At 33.8% G+C, this 18,858-nt stretch overlaps 3 protein-coding genes across 3 annotated transcripts; 2 read left to right on the top strand and 1 right to left on the bottom strand.

Moving 5' to 3' along the window:
• The first annotated feature begins 501 nt into the window (after window positions 1-501).
• LOC112527546 lies at window positions 502-2,982 on the top strand. The gene is made up of 4 exons (XM_025138248.1): window positions 502-821; window positions 915-978; window positions 1,364-1,560; window positions 2,082-2,982. Exons 1-4 carry the CDS (start codon window positions 502-504, stop codon window positions 2,980-2,982), a joined length of 1,482 nt encoding a protein of 493 aa, XP_024994016.1.
• An 8,274-nt stretch (window positions 2,983-11,256) lies between these two features.
• Window positions 11,257-13,453, top strand: LOC112527429 (pyruvate dehydrogenase (acetyl-transferring) kinase, mitochondrial). Its single transcript, XM_025138093.1, has 6 exons — window positions 11,257-11,505; window positions 12,011-12,269; window positions 12,364-12,544; window positions 12,681-12,828; window positions 12,911-13,124; window positions 13,224-13,453. The coding sequence occupies exons 1-6, from the start codon at window positions 11,257-11,259 to the stop codon at window positions 13,280-13,282; spliced, it is 1,110 nt and encodes a 369-aa protein (XP_024993861.1). The 3' UTR covers window positions 13,283-13,453.
• A 277-nt stretch (window positions 13,454-13,730) lies between these two features.
• LOC112527685 (50S ribosomal protein L3-2, chloroplastic) lies at window positions 13,731-17,420 on the bottom strand. Its single transcript, XM_025138451.1, has 5 exons — window positions 16,961-17,420; window positions 15,504-15,713; window positions 14,876-14,980; window positions 14,236-14,349; window positions 13,731-14,072 (listed from the first exon to the last, which is right to left on the bottom strand). Exons 1-5 carry the CDS (start codon window positions 17,300-17,302, stop codon window positions 13,899-13,901), a joined length of 945 nt encoding a protein of 314 aa, XP_024994219.1. The 5' UTR covers window positions 17,303-17,420; the 3' UTR covers window positions 13,731-13,898.
• Between the last annotated feature and the right edge of the window lie 1,438 nt (window positions 17,421-18,858).

An 18,858-nucleotide genomic window follows, 5' to 3' on the forward strand; every position in this document is an offset into this window, starting at 1 on the left:
TAATAGTTGGATGAGATTGAAGTGAAAATATGATTTAGTGTGGAATGAAATATGATCATTTAAGTGTTTTGTATTAATAAATTATCTTGCACAGTTAATTAATTGTCCAACTTCAAATCGTGTTCAAATTGTTTAGGTTCATCTTCTTATTTGTTTAGGTTTGGTTCAAATTGTTCAAACTTCAGTCTTCAGATTGTTTAGGTTCAAATGGTCAAATCCTTAGTATATGTACATGTGTTTGTCTCTTGCAGTGCAAGAAAAAACTTTTCGGACTTGGGAGGGCCAAGCATCAATAGCCATCATATGCAACAGTAGTACTATCATCCTCACTCAGGTTGTTTTGTTCCTTATCTTTTTTCTTTTACTTATTTCAGTTTCAATATGTCTTCTAGGGTTAGAAAATATGATTCTGGATGTCAAAAACGTAAAAAAAGGAAAAGAATTGAAGAGATAATTCAATCTCAAAAATGATCTCTTGATAAGTTTGTCATAAAAGAAGGTATGTCTTCTCTTGACAATGAGCATATTGATATTAATTTGGATGATACTTGTGTTGATGCTAATGAAAATCCTAACATGGTGAATTTAGTTGGCACTCTAAATGACTCCCATGAGGATTTGACTACAAATGTTGATACTAATAATGCTTCTAATGATGTTATTAATGTTAATGCTAATAATGTTCCTGATGTTATTAATGTTAATGCTAATAATGCTTCTAATGATGTTCCTGATGCTACTGATCGTGATGATGTTTTTAATCATTTTGATATATTTGATCCCAGAAATTGGGATACGTTAGATTCTAAAATGATTGATGTGTTAGTTGCTAAGGGTCCTAAAAAAGATTTGTCTGTTTAGAAAGGTCCAAAAGATAAATTGTCTAAACGCTTTTCTACCACATGGTATACTAGAATTTTATCAAATGGGAAGAAATGTGATAGAGATTGGCTTGTATATTCGGTAAAGCTTGATAAGGTATTTTGTTTTTGTTGTAAAATCTTAAAAAAAAAGACATATAAAAGGTCAGTTAACAAATGATAGATTTGGGGATTGGTCACACCTAAGCACTAGACTGAAGGAGCATGAAACGAGTATAGATCATGTAATGAATATGAAAACTTGATATGATTTATGGCTAAGACTTCAAAAGAATCAAACCATTGACAAAGTTGTTCAAACCCAAATAGAGAAAGAAAAAAAATCATTGGAAAAAAATCTTGGTAAGAGTTGTTTCCATTGTATTTTTTTTTTTTGCATAACATAATCTTGCATTTCATGGAAGTAATGCAAAATTGTATGAGAATAGCAACGGTAACTTTTTGGGCTTGATTGAGATGTTGGCTTTGACTCAATTATTCAGGATCATGTTCAACGTATTACAAATGGTGATTTACATGTTCATTATCTTGGTCCTAAAATTCAAAATGAGTTGATAATTTTGCTTGCCAAGAGACTTAAATGTGAAATTATTAATAAAGTAAAAGAGAAGTATTTTTCTGTTATCCTTGATTGCACTCCCGATATAAGTTATCAAGAACAAATGTTCTTGCTATTAAGGTATGTAGATGTCTCTTCTAAAATTGTTAGCATTGAGAAATCTTTTATAGGATTTTTGGAGGTAAATAATACCACGGGCCAAGGTTTGTTTGATGTTCTAGTAGCTGAATTAAAGTGTCTTGGCTTGGATTTAAATGATGTGCAAGAACAAGGTTATGATAATGGTTCAAAAATGGAGGGAAGACATTAAGGAGTACAAAAGAAACTACTAGATATAAATCCTAGAGCATTTTATACTTGTGCTTCTCATAGTCTTAATTTAACTTTGTGTGATATAGCCAATACTTAGTAAAGCTAGAGATTTTTTTTGGAATAATTCAACGTATTTATACAATATTTGTTAATTACACTAAAATATGGCAAGTGTTTAAAGATAATGTAAAAGGATGGACCGTCAAATCATTGTCAACGACTCGCTGGTAGAGTCGTATTGATAGTGTAAAGGCTATAAGATTTCAAGTGTTAGAGATAAGAGAAGCTTTACTTCAAGTGGCTGAAATAGATAATGATTCAAATATTAGAAGGGACGCAAAATCTTTAGCACACAATGAGCTTGGTGATTTTGAGTTTCTAGTGTCAATGGTGGTTTGGTATGAAATACTGTATGCCGTAAATTTGATTAGTAAACATTTACAGTCAGAAAATATGTTAATTGATGTTGCTATTGATAAAGTTAAGGGACTGATTTCTTATTTTAAGGGATATAGAAAAAGAAGATTTTTAGATGCTATAGAACTAGCAAGGACGATTGCCACTGAACTAAATATTGATCCGTTGTTTCCTCAAAGACGTGAAATTCGAAGAAAAAGACATTTTAATGAAAATTCGCATGATGCATCTGAAATGAATTCACAATCAATGGAGGAGTCATTTGAAGTTAATTATTTTTTATGTGTCTTTGATCATGCAATTGCTTCACTAAGTAGGAGATTCGAACAATACCAAGAATATGAAAGTGTGTTTAGGTTTTTGTTTACATATTATAAGTTGCGTTCTTTGGATGATACATGTTCAAAGTCTTCTTGTACTAATTTTGAAAATGCAATGAAGAAACAAGACCAATTTGATATAGATGGGAATGACTTATATGTTGAACTGAAGATACTTCAAGATCTTTTTCCCGCACAAAAGATGAGACCTCTTGATATTTTAAAGTATTTGAAACATGTTGAATGCTTCACTAATGCTATTATTCCTTATAGAGTTTTGTTGACTATTCTTGTAATCGTTACATCTGCAGAAAGAAGTTTTTCAAAGTTGAAGTTGTTGAAGTCTTATATGCGCTCCACAATGACACAAGAAAGGCTTAACGGACTTCTCATGATAGCACTTGAAAATGACTTTTCGGAGAAAGTTGATTACGAAGAGCTTATTGAAGATTTTGTTTCCAAGAATATTAAAAGAATGAGTTTATCCAAGTGAAGTTTACATGTTACTTTGTCTTTTGGCTATTCTTATTTGTAAAACTTTCCATATAATATGAACTTTTGTATTTAACTTTTATTTGTTTTGTCAGCCAATCTACTTATATTTTTTATAATAGTATAATAGGGCCTCCAAAAATATTGGGACGGCCCTGCCTGGAATGTGTTCCCTTTCAAAATGTGATTCATACTGAAAAATCGTATGGAAATATCCCGAAGTTCGATCAGACACAATTCGAACGTTCATATTATAAAAACTTCTGAAAGCTTAATATTTCAACTACTTAATTATTGATGACAAACAGACTGTTAAAGTTCACAAGTCCAGATGCACTATCTAGACGTTTGTATTAACTGATTCAAAAATAGTTTTTTGAAAAAACAATAATTTTCTCTTTAACAATACAATAAGCCTCACACAATCATCATATTGTTTAAAGTAATACTATAAGGGTATTCGCACAATGCAACAAAATATATCTTCATTTTAATGTTTCGTTTTATTTTTTGTCTCTATTGATATGATACGGTTTATGTGGTTTTGATAATGATAATGTTTTTACTTTTGAATAAAAACATATTTGAAGATATCATAAAATTTTAACAAATATATCGATAATAATATCAAATTAATTATTTAAAAGTTCTCCGTTTTCGTACAATTTCTTTAATTCAATTTTTTTATTATAATTTAGGTCTAATAGCGAATTAATTTAATTTTTAGCAATATAATTTTTATAAAGATAATAATCTTGTTGGAACTTAATGATTATTCTAATTATGTTTAAAAATTAGATGTTTATCCTGTATTTGATTATGTTTATCTACAGTTAGTTATATGAATTAAAAAATGGAGTTTGTTATACTTACACACAATTTACTTGTAATTTTAAATGTTAAGTAATTTACATTAATACACAATACTTCATACATAAAAAATAATTTTTAAGAATTTTTGTCAAATGCTTTATAATATAGTATAGGTTATAGAAACTTTTTTTATACCAAAATGTATTATGGTTTAATCAATAAAGTATTATGTTTTAGTGTATGTCCATGAGCCAATATAAGATCATATGATTGTAGATTTTGTCATGATATTATTTAGTAAATTACATTGTTTAATTATTATATTATATTATATTATATTATCTATTATATTTAAATATAACAATAATTTAGAATAAATATTCATAGCGTGTCTAGTTAAGTATTACGCCAGACTTAACGTTGACAAAATAATATGGTAACGATCAATACATACAGAATTTACACACGTGTATCAGATGAGAATATCATGTATCAGATGTGACTCGCTATGAGAAATCTAATTATATGTCATATGAGAATCATAAGCGTTTATTATATAGTCATTGCATAATAAACCATTTGACTTAAAAAGATGAAGTCTGACGTGTATGAGTGGTGTACTTTGATATTGCTTTTAAACATTACGTAATTGAGTGATAGAACGGTTTGTGTATGTCACATCTTACATGGTAGTACCAGTATGTACCGAAAGAGAATTTGTCTTTATGTATGACATGAATGATGTCATCGGTTCTCTTGATTGAATGACATTAAGGAAATGCATCATATGATCGATGTGAGGATATCGACATTTGTTTATTAGTACACTTTGAAATCAAGAAACTAAGTACTGAAGACAATGAGATGGCATATCCATACCCCTGCATAATGTCCAATATGGATATCGAGCACCAATGGGCATAACGTGCAGACTAATAATGACCATGAGTTGTTGATTGACTGAATTGATACATAATTAATCTGATGAAATTAAATTTCAATATATAAATCTATATCTAATCTTGATTATATACAAATAGGAGGGTGAAAAGTAATCAATAATTAGAACGTATCTCTCTCTCTCTCTCTCTCTCTTTCACACACACACACACACATACATACATACATACATACATACATACATACATACATACATACATACATACATACATACATACACACATACANACACACATACACACATACACACATACACACATACACACATACACACATACATACATACATACATACATACATACATACATACATACATACATACATACATACATACATACATACACAGAGAGAGAGATTATCTCATGAGAAATGAAAACTTGATGAGAAAATGTAGGAATCTTATAGAAAATTTTAACAATTTTTAGCATAAATTAACATAAAATGTTAACATGCATTAACATGTAAACTTTCACTAACAAATTGCTTCCTACACTTTTCTCACCAAAATTTGATTTCTTACTGAATAGCGAGGGATTAGAGCGGTCGCTAATCCCCTTTTTCTAGTAGTGTTTATTATGATCCACGTTTTAGATTAAGAAACAACTTAGATATTTGTGGAACCAAATATTCATTAGGCTAAATGACAGTTAGGATTGGTTTGTACTAAGATATTGGTTTGTAAATAGTTAGGAGTTTGTGGTTATATTCCTCATGTAGAAAATCCACTACCACAAAATCGAGTTTATAGGACACTCCGATTTTTAAACGTCCTAATAGACCTCTTTATAAGACTTAATTTATAGGACCCAAAAAAAAAGTGTCATATCTAAAGACGTTGTAATAAGTTTCTATGACCTTTTTTTGACGTTGTAATAAGTTTTTTTAGGACACTTTTAATATAAAGTGTCTCATTAACAAATTTATAGGACACTATTTGAAAAATTGTTCTATAAAAACAAGTGTCCTATACAAAAATTAGTTTATAGGACAATTTCTCAAAAGTGTCATATAAAGTTGCTAATGCGACACTTTGTATTAAAAATGTCCTAAAAAACTTGTTTAAGACGTCCAAAAAGGTCATATAAACTTATTACAACACCTTTAGATAGAACGCTTTATATTTTGGTCCTATAAATTAAGTCCTATAAAACGGTCTATTGGGACATTTAGAGATTGAAGGTGTCCTATAAACTCAATTTTGTTGTAGTGATTCTAATTTGAAAAACGTAGCCAACTTCTCTCTCCACATCCAGGGCTTTGCTTTCTCCAAGCTTTGAAAATAACGAGAAACAAGATTCGATTTATTCGCATGGATACCGTGTAGGCAATAAGTTGCGCTCGTTAAGATACAAATTTTAAAACATCATTATACTTTGTTCATTTAAGACAATGGATCACTTAGATATATTCCCTTACAAATGATCCTCTAAATACTATTTAACTTTTCTATTTACATCCGAGTTAAGCTCGTGAGTATCACGTGACGTTTTTGTTAAATAATCTACACAATATGGAGCATTTCGTGTTGGCTGGTATTATATATTTATAATTCTAATATTAATATATCGATGACCCTTTTTTACATCTCATATAGGGACTATAAATGTTAAGAACGGGGTCTGATTATTTTTTATAAATATCATAACATAATCATCATGAATCTTGTAATAATAAAAACACTTTCATATTCATTATGAATATGCTATTTATAATAAATATTAATGAAATATGCACATATTCATAATGAATAATAATGAAATATGCATACAATATAATGTTATAGTAATAAATAAAAACCAACCACCATTTTTTGAACAAAGTGTTGATAATAACTAGCCATTTACATTACATGGGAGTTATCCACTAAAAGTGGTCCCAAAAAATGGTGGGAATAAATCGGAAAAAATCAATTGCAAGAAAGTATTATAAAAACGAACTGTATTTTAGTTTTAGATAAGAGATGGTTATCAAACGATACACAATCTCTTCATTTGACCATTTTGTACTTGTATGATGTTCCCTACGTTATACAAGTTCTGATGTTTTTAATATCTACCGTATCACTTGTTACTTTCAAGATATAATTATGTTTAATGCTGACACGGTTATGTCACGATCTCGTTAACCAGATTATGATTGATTGTTAAGAGCGTGTAGGATTGCAATAACATGAGTTGTAATTTTCACGTGAGATGTCTATATTTGACTTTATGGTCAAATTAATCAAGTAACAATTGATTACGTACGTCTTTAATTTTATGAAACTCAACTTTCATTAATTAATACAGCCGTAAATAAAACTGATTTCCTTTTGTTTTGTTTCTAGAATGAGTTATCATGATATTTACCATATTCTACTTGGTTCCAATCAAAGAGGCAATGGGCTCCCATAGGTCCGACCAAAACGTTTGTAGTTACCGCATTATACAGACAGAAAAAGATGCGCTCAAACCTATGGCTTAGGTGCTTACAAGCACAAACCGGAGATCGGGAATGGTGGGGAAAACTGTTGGGTTTGACTCAGGACGGGTGGCTCGATGGCTTGGTTAGTTATATAGTTTAATTTTAATATCTCTAATTTTTATAGTACTAATACGTAGTTTATGTCTAACATTTTTTGTTTTATTAATAGCATATCGAAGCATGGGTATGACTCATACAATCATCACGTTCTCCATACGCCAATTGGATGGTGATGATTGGAGACTTTTGGTTGTTCTTGGTCGGCATCCAAGGCCTAAGTTACATGTACATGCAAGCCAATGGTGACGAGATGAGGGATGGATTTCCAGCATGGGCTACTGTTACTAGGGTATGTAAATCATTTTACATCTATTTTATTTAAGTCGTTATTTGTTTATCAAAGTCGGTTTCTTACATATCTCATTTCAAGTCATCATCCCCATATGCATCGAGTTTTGGCATTGATGGTCGGGGATTTCAATCTGGATTCGATGATTATGACTATATACGACTGGATGTAGGTCCCGATATTAGAGCCGCTGTTGAGACGGATGATGACTCGTTTCCATGATGTTATCCCTGAGTTCTTTTCTCTAATTGGGGAACATTCTCATGCATAGATCACGACTACCTTCTATTGGAGTTACACACCTGATGTACCACAACAACGTGAATCACTCGGCGATTGTGGTGTATGGGCATGCAAGTTCATCACGGATTTGACAGATGGCAGGACCCCATCATGTAGCACAGGTACGGATAAGGATTCAGAGTCCAGATCTTGGCATCATCATATGGCAGATGTTTTGTGGGCAATGAAGACTACTAATGAACATGAAGAATAGTTAGCTTTTTAATCTGTTTTATCATTTTATTATCAAAATGTAGCTACTTTACTTTATAATACATATTTATTAAAAAGTTGTTGCATTTGTTAAACATTTCAATGTATTACATGACGGTTATTAGTTACATGGCAAACGATGGCTACATAACAGTTGATTTTTGCTGCACCTCGTCCGACTTCTTACATGTTCCTCAGTGATATTTGGGTCAAACTGTTGACAACCACTTTTTCGGCGTATATTTGAATGACGGTATGGCCATCTACATATTCACGTATACTCATTATGTCTTCATCAACATCAAGTGGTTGCAGTTCACTATCTAAGTCCGCATTTGGGTTGTTAAAAATAAATTGTCAAATCTTTTTTCTCTTCATAACCCACCTTTTCCATTATCTGGTGAGTGAGTCGCATAGACAAATCGTGTATATCCAACATGTCAACATAAATTTCTAGACTGCTGAAGGCATGGAAATTGAAGGCATAAATTTCTATCAAGTATCACAGCTTTCATACCATTCAAATTGAAGGCAGTAATTATCTGCTTACTTATCAAACACAAAGACATGGCTGAAAACGCGTCCTCTTCAAACCCTCCCTCTTCTCTAATCATGCCTTCTAGAATGGTGAAATCCATTGAGAAAAACGAAGCTGAGATCAAACAGCTAGAAGAGAGGTGGTGGAATACATATGAAAAGGAGAAACTTCTCACAGGGATTGAGGTAATTTCTTGGTTTATTGAAGCAGCCATGTCAGATACGAAAATCAATCCTTCCATTTATCCGATACACTGCTTCAGCATGGAAAAAAACCAAGTCCACACCTCTCCATTCTCAGACCTACCCTCTTTGATAACGATGGGCACAATTTCGTTATTTGCATCCATAGCAATAGCTAAGAACATTGTGCCCAAGAAAGGTCCCTTCAAATGAGCACCGTCCATCGTAAGCACCCGAAGCAAGTGTGATAGAAATGACAAAATCTGGAAAATTAGGTGGTTTACATATTATAAAATTATACTATATAGTTGTGCAAAAAAATAAAAATACAATTTATTATGGTGAAAAAGGTTACAACAAAATTATATGTTCCGTGCAACGAAGGGCAGTGAAACATATATCAAACTGTCTTATGTTATCTCTTCTAACTTGTGTCACCGTACCATAATTATAGAGCTCCAAATTATACAGATAAGTAGGGAGTCGGGTAACGAGTCCTCCGGTAAACCTTTCACCATGGTTGTTGCATAAGCTTTCGCATGCCAAGCTTGCCAGTAAGAAATATGTATTTTAAAATGTTCTCTTATATCGTTGACAATGTCGGATCCACGATGGATCTACTAGTATCCTGCACTTTAGGATAAATTAAATGACCCAACACTCTTATGTTTGCTTGACTGTGGTGGGATGCATCTGGGTCTTTAAGCAGATGTGTACGTCATGCAGCTTTCATACATGAAACATCTTTGTATTTCTGATAGAGGTTGCCATGATACACCACTCACAGTTTTTTCTTCGAAACATTTCTCCTTGTTAGATGGTTTTTGAAGATTTATGCATTCTAAATTGGAAACCCTCTTCAATAAACTTTAACCCGAGGGCGAGTGCCATTTCTTCTTTCTTAGGGAATACCTGCGCCAAACTTACTCTACCACTACGATTATAAGGTATAGGTTGGTTGTGTGTGATGACAGACTCTGATGTTGGAAGGGGTGGAGGCATATCAAAAAAATCATTTGTCCCAGAAATGATTTAACAGAATAAGTTTATATTGTTGCTTCTTCATCAGTATCAATATCATATATACCCAAGTGGTAAACATATGACTCCTCATCATTTTTATGAACTTTTTCTTCTCCTCTTTCTCCTCCTCCTTATCCTTCTTCTTCTTCTCATTCTTCTCCTTGTTATGTCTCCCGAACAAAATCGAGGATACACTCACTATGACCATATGTCTGTTCCGAAATAAGATCAGCGGTAATCTCATATGCATGCTCGTTTTTATAATCAAACTGAGGCATGTAAGAAGTTTGATTCTGCCCAGTAGCATACACATCACCTCCGATGTTCGAACTACCACCAACATTGCTTCCATCGCACATTGACATACACATAAAGTGGATTATTTGAACAGAAGCAAATTCCATGAAATACAAAATATGGCCAGTGTTACCTAACTCATAAATTTCGCCTAAATACTTGTACGTCATTCTAGTGATACCAACAGAAGAGTTGATACCATATTTTGTTTGAACATAACTAACCAACCTCAAATGTGTAATGTTCGATGGCACCATGACACGTAGCAGCGGTTGATCAAAAACATACTCTCACTCTCGATTAATTTGCTACCACGAGCCCCCACCACTAATACTTAACTTAGTTTTATCAGTCCAGAACTCATTCTGAAAAAAAAAATACATAACAAAGAAGTTACACGAGAGAAATATTTGATTGAAAAGTTGGTTGAAAATTTGGTGGTCTTCAACACTCATCGTTGGCATTTTTATACAAAAATTTGACTGAATCAAATTGTACCAACATCAAAGTTAATGATCTACTGAAGTTGTACAATTCATAATCATGGTGGAAAAACACAATGAACAACAGCAAAAAAACACACCTGAAAAACGTGAAAAATGAGATTTGGAACATATAGGTCCGCAATATTATGGATACAGACCTGAATTAGGGTTTCTATATGGTGCTGACATGTGTCATATCTGTAATATTACGGATATGGTATTGCGGACGTGTGATTACGGACCTAGCCATTGCGGACCTGGGCCCGAAATCATTTTCTTTCTTGTCTTTTAGTCCAATCCACAATATTATAGACATGTGTATTGCAATCTTAGTGACATTTGAATAAAAATGGAAAAGAAATGATTAGAAGACCAATTTGGATCAGATTTTTTTATCATTTGACTCAATTTTTATGCAATAATTATTTTACAAGAATCTTTTGTATCTTGTATTTGTTTCTCCGTCCGCCCGAGCAGGACGCCCATCCGCAAATACAACTTTTTGTTCATGGGAATGAGATAACAAACACAACACAATCCATTCTTTCTTATCTTCTTCCTTCCATTTCTTCTTTCTCTCTCCATCTCCATCTCCATCTCCATCTCCATCTCCATCACCATTAACAGCTTTTAATTAATGTGAATTCCAAGAAACAAGAATTAGGTTGTTATGGCCACGAAGAAGTTATACGAGAACTTCTCCAAGAGTTTGATCGACGAAGTGCACAAATGGGGTGCTATGAAACAGACGGGTGTAAGCTTACGCTACATGTTAGATTTTGGGTCCGTTCCTTCTGATCGTAATTTGATCATAGCCGCTCAATTTCTTCACAAAGAGCTTCCAATTAGGATCGCTAGACGTGCCATTGAACTCCAGTCTCTTCCTTATGGCTTATCTGAAAAGCCTGCAGTTCTCAAAGTATGTTCTTACTTTTCCCCCTTTCTTTCATCTTCACAATTTGGTGATTTCCTTCTTGTTCTAATTATGGGGTTTTCACCCTTTTGGCATCGTTTTATGTTTCTGGAAATGAGATTTTTCAAATCATGTTGTAATTAGATGAAATTGAGTGCAAAATCTTGTTTTAGGTTTGCAGATTGGGTTTTATCTGGACAGACAAATCTCTTGGTGTTGTATATGGATGGATAATACCTCTTTTCTTGTTCCTTTTTCCAATTTCAAATTGTTATGATAAAATTCTCATGAATGGATTCAGCTGTAAAAGAAAATGCTTGTTTATGTAAACTAGGAATCAAGGTATAATTCTGGCATTTTCATGGGGATGCTTGAAAACAAAAATGAACATTTTCAAAGATGGAACTTGACCCTAATGTGTTAATGTCCTCTTGTATGGATTGGTTTTCATGTTATTATTGAGTGCAAGTTGAATACTAGTATTCTAATTCGATATGGCATCAACTGCAAGGTGCGAGATTGGTACCTAGATTCGTTTCGTGACCTTAGATCCTTCCCTGAGATCAAGGACATCACTGATGAGAGAGATTTTACCCAAATGATTAAGCTGATCAAGGTACGGCACAATAACGTCGTCCCCACTATGGCTCTAGGAGTTAAACAGTTGAAGAAAGGTCTTGACCCCAAGGTTGAAGATGAGGGTCTGGATGAAATTCACCAGTTCCTAGATCGCTTTTATATGTCAAGAATTGGAATCCGAATGCTAATTGGTTAGCATCATCTTTCTTTGCTTTCTAATTAGTTTTTGTTATTAAACAGATGTTAAAACTTGTTTTTGTGCTTTCAAATTTGGGTCGAACTCAGGGCAACATGTGGCAGTGCATGATCCAAACCCCCCACCGAATTGTATTGGTTATATACATGCAAAGATGTCTCCGATGCAGGTAGCGAAAGATGCTAGTGAAGATGCCCGTTCTATTTGTTTACGAGAGTATGGCAGTGCACCAGATATCAATATCTATGGTGATCCTAGCTTCGCTTTCCCGTAAGTTTTTCTAGTCTCATCAATTCGTAATATGATGATATGGGTTTCTGTTTTCGTCACTCATGTATACATATTTTGGGATCATGGTTTGTATATCTAAAGAGGCTTCCTCTGTTTGATTTGGTTTGGCCACCAGATACGTACCGACACACTTGCACATGATGGTGTTTGAGTTGGTTAAAAACTCATTGCGTGCAGTCCAAGAGCGGTATATGGATTCTGAAAAAGTCCCACCTCCTATACGTATAATAGTGGCTGATGGAGCAGAAGATGTTACAATCAAGGCATGTGTTAGGTTTTAAAGAAGATGTATTAATATTTTTCAGGAATATGTTTGTTATTTAAAGGAATAAATTTTGTGGGTAGGTTTCAGATGAAGGGGGTGGAATAGCAAGAAGTGGTCTTCCAAAGATCTTTACATATCTCTACAGCACTGCTAATAATCCACTTTATGAACAATCAAATCTTGGAGCAGTTGATACGGTTACAATGGCAGGTTATGGATATGGACTTCCTATCAGTCGCTTGTATGCTCGCTATTTTGGAGGGGATCTGCAAATCATCTCCATGGAAGGCTACGGTATGCATTCACATTCTCTATATGACTATATATATATATATATATATATATATATCGTGAGTGGATATTACTTGACTTTGTAATGGATGTGCGCTGCAGGAACAGATGCATATCTTCATTTGTCGCGTTTGGGAGATTCACAAGAACCGTTGCCTTAAAACTCATGTGAATAATGTGAATGCAGCAGTTTCGCCTTTCTATTTCGTGGAATGTAGTTAACATTTCTATTTGAATTTCAAGGAATCCATTTACCCTGTTACACTTGATGATGATAGCTAATGAATCAAATCAGCAATGTAGATGGTCAACACCAAACTGCTTGATTGATCAATGATATGTATGCTTGAAAGAAGCAAAAAAGTTGAAACCAAAACCAAAGCAACTGCATGAATAAAGCTATCATGACCCAAGCCTATAATGACTGGTCATTTGGGCTTTGAAAAAAAGACAAAGTGCTGTAACCAAATAAGCATCCAAACAACACACACTGCAATCTGCATGCATGGTAAAAGCATCTGCATCCATTCCAATGCTCTATGCAGCATAGTGTCTCAAGACTACAAAAATTTATGACATCTTATTTAAAGAAAAGTGCTGCCACATCCCTCAAACAAAACATTTTCCTTTCTATTACCAGTTTAAACAATGGAAAATCTAAGCTGCTCCACATTCATCAAGAATCAAACCCATCTCCAAACAGTGAGAGAGCAAGAACTGGGAAATTAATATATAAAGAAAAGAAAAGAAAAAAGGGGAACCAAGTCATGCATTTGATTAGTCTGCAGCCATAAATGGATCTGCTTCCCCAAGATCAGCAACCAGCGGTTCCAAACTCGTCACATCCTCGTCTTCTGTGGAAAAGTAGGTCGGGAATGGAAGCAATGATATATCTGGTTTCTTGTACCATGCGTCTTTTATAAATACAAAATTTCCCTCGTTGCCTGGTACCTATCATACAAATACATTTTCAGAAAACATATACCAAGATGAAATCTGTGTATGTGAATTATTGAACTACTCCTTACATGTTGATAGTCAATTTAAACAAACAACAAAACAGATGATTTGCAACCAACTCAATAGCAAATAAAAGGGAAGGCCAGAATCATACTTGGCCTCTGACCCACATCAAGTTCCTCGCAGGATCTATCTTATATACCCACACATTTTTCACTGTTCTTTGCTTTCCACCCATGCGACCAGGCATCTTTTTACCTTTGAATACCTGATTCAGAGAGTATTTAATCAGCATTGTCCACAAAAAAAGACATAGAAACAGATCTTAGCTTAAAGGGTCTCTCATTAGGTAATAATTTGGAGGACATCAACCAGCACAGAACTTTTGAAGTCTGAATGATTCTAGCAGCACCTTATTCAAATAGTCTAATAGTTACTAGGATTAATTCTTATGATGGCTGACATGCATACACACACTGTCAAATACTTCATCTCAAATTAATTACAATACCACCTCTCAGCATGCATGTTTAGGAGCTCATCATACAATTAGAACCATACTTGGATTTTTTTGCTGCACCATGCTAGGAAAGGGGGGTCAATGATATGAAGTTCGCTAACTGACCACATTTTAAATGCTACTGTTTTTCCTTTATAAATAACAATGAGTTCTTAAGAAATGGTAGCTAAAAGAATCAAAAGCTGAGATGGTCACTGTAATTAATCATATGAATAATCCCACTATGTAAACAAACAAACATAGAACCAAATTAAGGGGGAAAATGAGATCATACCTTACCAGGAGCATCCCTCTGACCTGTAGAACCAGGACTTCGATGAGATAATGATGCTCCATGAGATGCAGGCCCTCCTTTGAAACCCCATCTTTTCATTGCACCCTGGGTATATATGAAAATAGCATTTAAGTGTTACATTTGATGTAAAAATATATCTCAAAACATATCCAAATGAAGCAACACTGCTGAGTGCTGACTTAATCTAAAAGATAACAAATAACTAGACCATATGAACAGAATAGGTCCTCACGGTCATTGCTAGGATGTTCTAGCCTGGAAGGAAAAAAGAAAGCGACCACAAGAGTATTGTGTGAATAAGATAACAGAAGCATATACCCTAAAGCATTTACTGATCAGAAACAAATGTAAGAAAATAATGAGTTGAAATTGTTTGTCTGACTACTTCTACTCCTTGCCATTAGAAAAACAAAACTATGGAAACTTAATGAGCCAAATATCACTTTCAACTGTTTAAGGAGAAACTTTGGGGATCTGAACAAAACATCACATGTCTGAGGAGACAGTGCAGCATTGTTGTGATCACTTGTCAACTTCAAGAATGGAAGAACCTTCCCATTTGAATGTATGAACAACAAAACACAAAACTAGTGAAAAAACTTTTCACCTGAAAACCTTTTCCTTTCGTGATTCCAGTGACGTCAACAAACTGCCCAGGGACAAAATGACGAACTCCGATCTGAGTGCCAATGGGAAGTAGAGCATCCTCAGTCACAGGAAACTCTCTCAACTTCCTCTTCAGAGGAACACCTTGTGCTCTGAAGTGACCCACTTCTGGTTTCGTAAGATGTTTCTCCTTTTTATGCCCACAACCAATCTAATTACAGCAACACTAATCAATAAATGATAAATTAACAGGTTTTATCACCTACATTCAGTTTAATAAGAATATACATGGATACTGAAAAATAAATCAATAAAGAACAAACAAATATTTTTAGGCTGCAAATGAAGACGGAACATTATGAATATCAACTAATCAGAATTTTATCAAGTTATCTTATTTAAAAGAGCATATAATTTATGTTCATGAGATAAATATGCTGAGCGTTAATCATAGGTTTACTCAGTTCAGTAGGTTCATCAATGAACACACTTATGCTAACCTGTATTAGAGATACCTGCCTATTTGTAGTTTGTTACATTTCACATTTTCTTATTCTGGTACACTACTCCTAAAAAGAATATCTTGAGAATGTATCCTGTTGTCAGACAGACGACATAGCTGAAATGACGAGTTATTGCATTTTTCTTGAATTTTTGCACAATTGCGACTACTCCCATCCCAATCAAGTGCAATTTATACATCACATAAAAGAGATACTTTGATCAAATTTTTAGCCTAGTACCATCATCACGTAATTGTTAGTTGCAATAGCAAAGCTTCTTTTATAAATAAAATCATTACCATGACCGGATGAGTGTCTATCCGACCTAAAAACCACACCACCTTCCTTCACCAAAATAAACATGTCCACGAACACCCTTTCAAGTTTGCCATCTGGATGTATTACGTAATAGAATATGATGGGGTTGGATCATATATTAATATGACATACACATACCAAGTGATAAGTTCATCTAATTCACTTTTCAAAATTTCTAAATCACTTTTAAAGCACTGCCTTTCTGGTTTTCATTCCGGAATTCTTTTAGCAAGCTTTCTCTGAGGTGTTATATAGTAAGCTGGGGTTGGGAAATACTAGGTTCTTTTGGTTTGGCTTACCAAGTGATAAGTTGACAAGCCATAATTTGTTTATTTAACTCCTCATCATTATATGACTTCATATGCATAATGCATTCAGCAGAGCTACATGAAATAACACAATAACAAAGTTCCTATAATAAGTCTCCCAATTAAGAAAAGACTACACTTTTCTAATTTGAATATATAACATGCAACTTCAACTTCGAAAATTGAATTTTTTTAGCACAGATGCAAACAATATGAGACATCAAATAAGTAGCATGACTAAGAACATATCCAGTGAAAATACCAAGTTTAGAATCCAAAATTTAAATTCTGGCCAATGAAAGATGGGAGAAGAGAGAGGGGGATCGGACCTGTAAAGCAGTGATGCCTTCTTTCTCAGGTGTTTTAACTTGAGAAACGATGTTTTCATCCAACCAAAGTACTGTAATCGGAACCCTAGCTCCCCATTTGTCCCAAAGAGCCGTCATTCCACATTTCACAGCAATAACCCCAGTCCTTTTTGAACTGGGCGTCATTACTCTCGACTTAGCTTCAATGATTCGGTTACTAGTGTAATTTTCTCCTTCATAGACCAATGCATCTGAGCTAAAGCTTCGCAAAAACTGACTGGTAATGGAGGTTGAAAGGGGTCGGTGAGGATTTAATGATAAACTACGGAGATAAGAAATGAGGCCTCTCGATACAGCGGCCATTGTTGGGTGATCAAATCAATTGGATATCAAAGCCAAACAATAGAGATGATGTTCATGGAATTCGCAGCGGTCGATATCGGTTTTCGGCCGTTTCAGGGTTGACGGTAGGGTTTTTAGCTCAACAAAGGTATGGAAGCGAACCAACCCTTCAAAATATAATTTATGCCAACTTTAGTCCCTGAAACTATTTTCACTTTTTAACACACTCGTTCGTAACTTTTTAAATTATAGTTTTATAAAAAGTGTTTGGATTAGCTTATGGCGGTATTAAAAGGTAATAAGCCGATAAATATTTTCTTTCATTCAAACAAAAAAAATTTCTTATTACCGGTATCATACCATAATAAGTTTATAAGTTAGAAGGGAGTAACTTATCAAAAATTTCTTATTACCGGTGTCAAACCAGTATAAGTATCTTATTCCATCCAAACACTAAAAAATCCTTCTTACTTGTATCATACCGTAAGTTAATAAACACCCTCTAAAATGGTGGGTTCTAATTCAATTAAATAATAATTATAAAAAAAATCAGAATTTAAGTTATTGTATCGATGATTAAAAGTAGAAGATTTATAAAATATGTAGGAAAAAGAAATTTGATATGACAAAAATAACCTTCAGAAGAGCGAAGGTTATTTCTATTCCAGTCCACCATTTAGAAGTATCTAGAGGTCCCAGATTTAAAATCAAAGAAGAAATAAAAATCTATTTGTAACTATGGAGGTTCAAATACGATGACTCCGGACTATCTGCAAAATAGTTGGTCGTCATGAGTTATTTGGTTCGCATAGCGGACTGGATATCTAGATTAGAGATGGCCAAAAATCGGTCCCGGGCCGGGCCTTAACCGGTTACGGCCGGGCCTAATCGTGACAAAAACCGGCTATAACCGATCCCACTATAACAGGTCCCGGTCCCGACGAAAACTACTATAACCGGTCAAGCTTTTATATAACCGGTTAAGGCCGGCCGGTCCCGGTTCCGGTCCCATAACCGGTTATGGCCGGTCCTTTGAAAAAAAAAATATTTGTTTTTTACTTTTTTTTATTTTTTTGGTAATTAATAAATTAAAAATATGTTATTAATATTTTCGAAATATGTTATTTTTAATATGTTTTATTATAAATATGTTTTATTATAAATACGTTTTGTTATGTATTATATATATACGTTTAATTTTATAAATACGTTTTGTTATATACATAATACATTTAAGAATACACTTTAAAAATACGGTTTACTCAAATACACTTTAAAAGTACGTTTTATTATGATTAAAGTGGCATTGTTTTACAAAATGCTAATAAAATACATTTATCTATCAATCTTCATCGGTATCCCATGTCGGATTGACTTGAAGAGTTCCGGTCTCTTGAATTCTTCTAATAGCCTCATTGTCTTCAAGRTCATCGATGTCGAGTTCCTCATCATCGTCATATTGGGCTTGGGAGTAAGTGTTATCGGTATCGGTAGTTGGTGGCGTGCTTAGTCCCATAGAGATTTCATTTTCTTCAAGATTTTCTTCCATCGTTTCAATCTCCGTCTCTAAAGATGTC

The sequence above is a fragment of the Cynara cardunculus genome (genome assembly GCF_001531365.2).
Source record: "Cynara cardunculus var. scolymus isolate 2C chromosome LG 15, CcrdV1, whole genome shotgun sequence".
NCBI classification, from domain to species: Eukaryota; Viridiplantae; Streptophyta; class Magnoliopsida; order Asterales; family Asteraceae; genus Cynara; species Cynara cardunculus.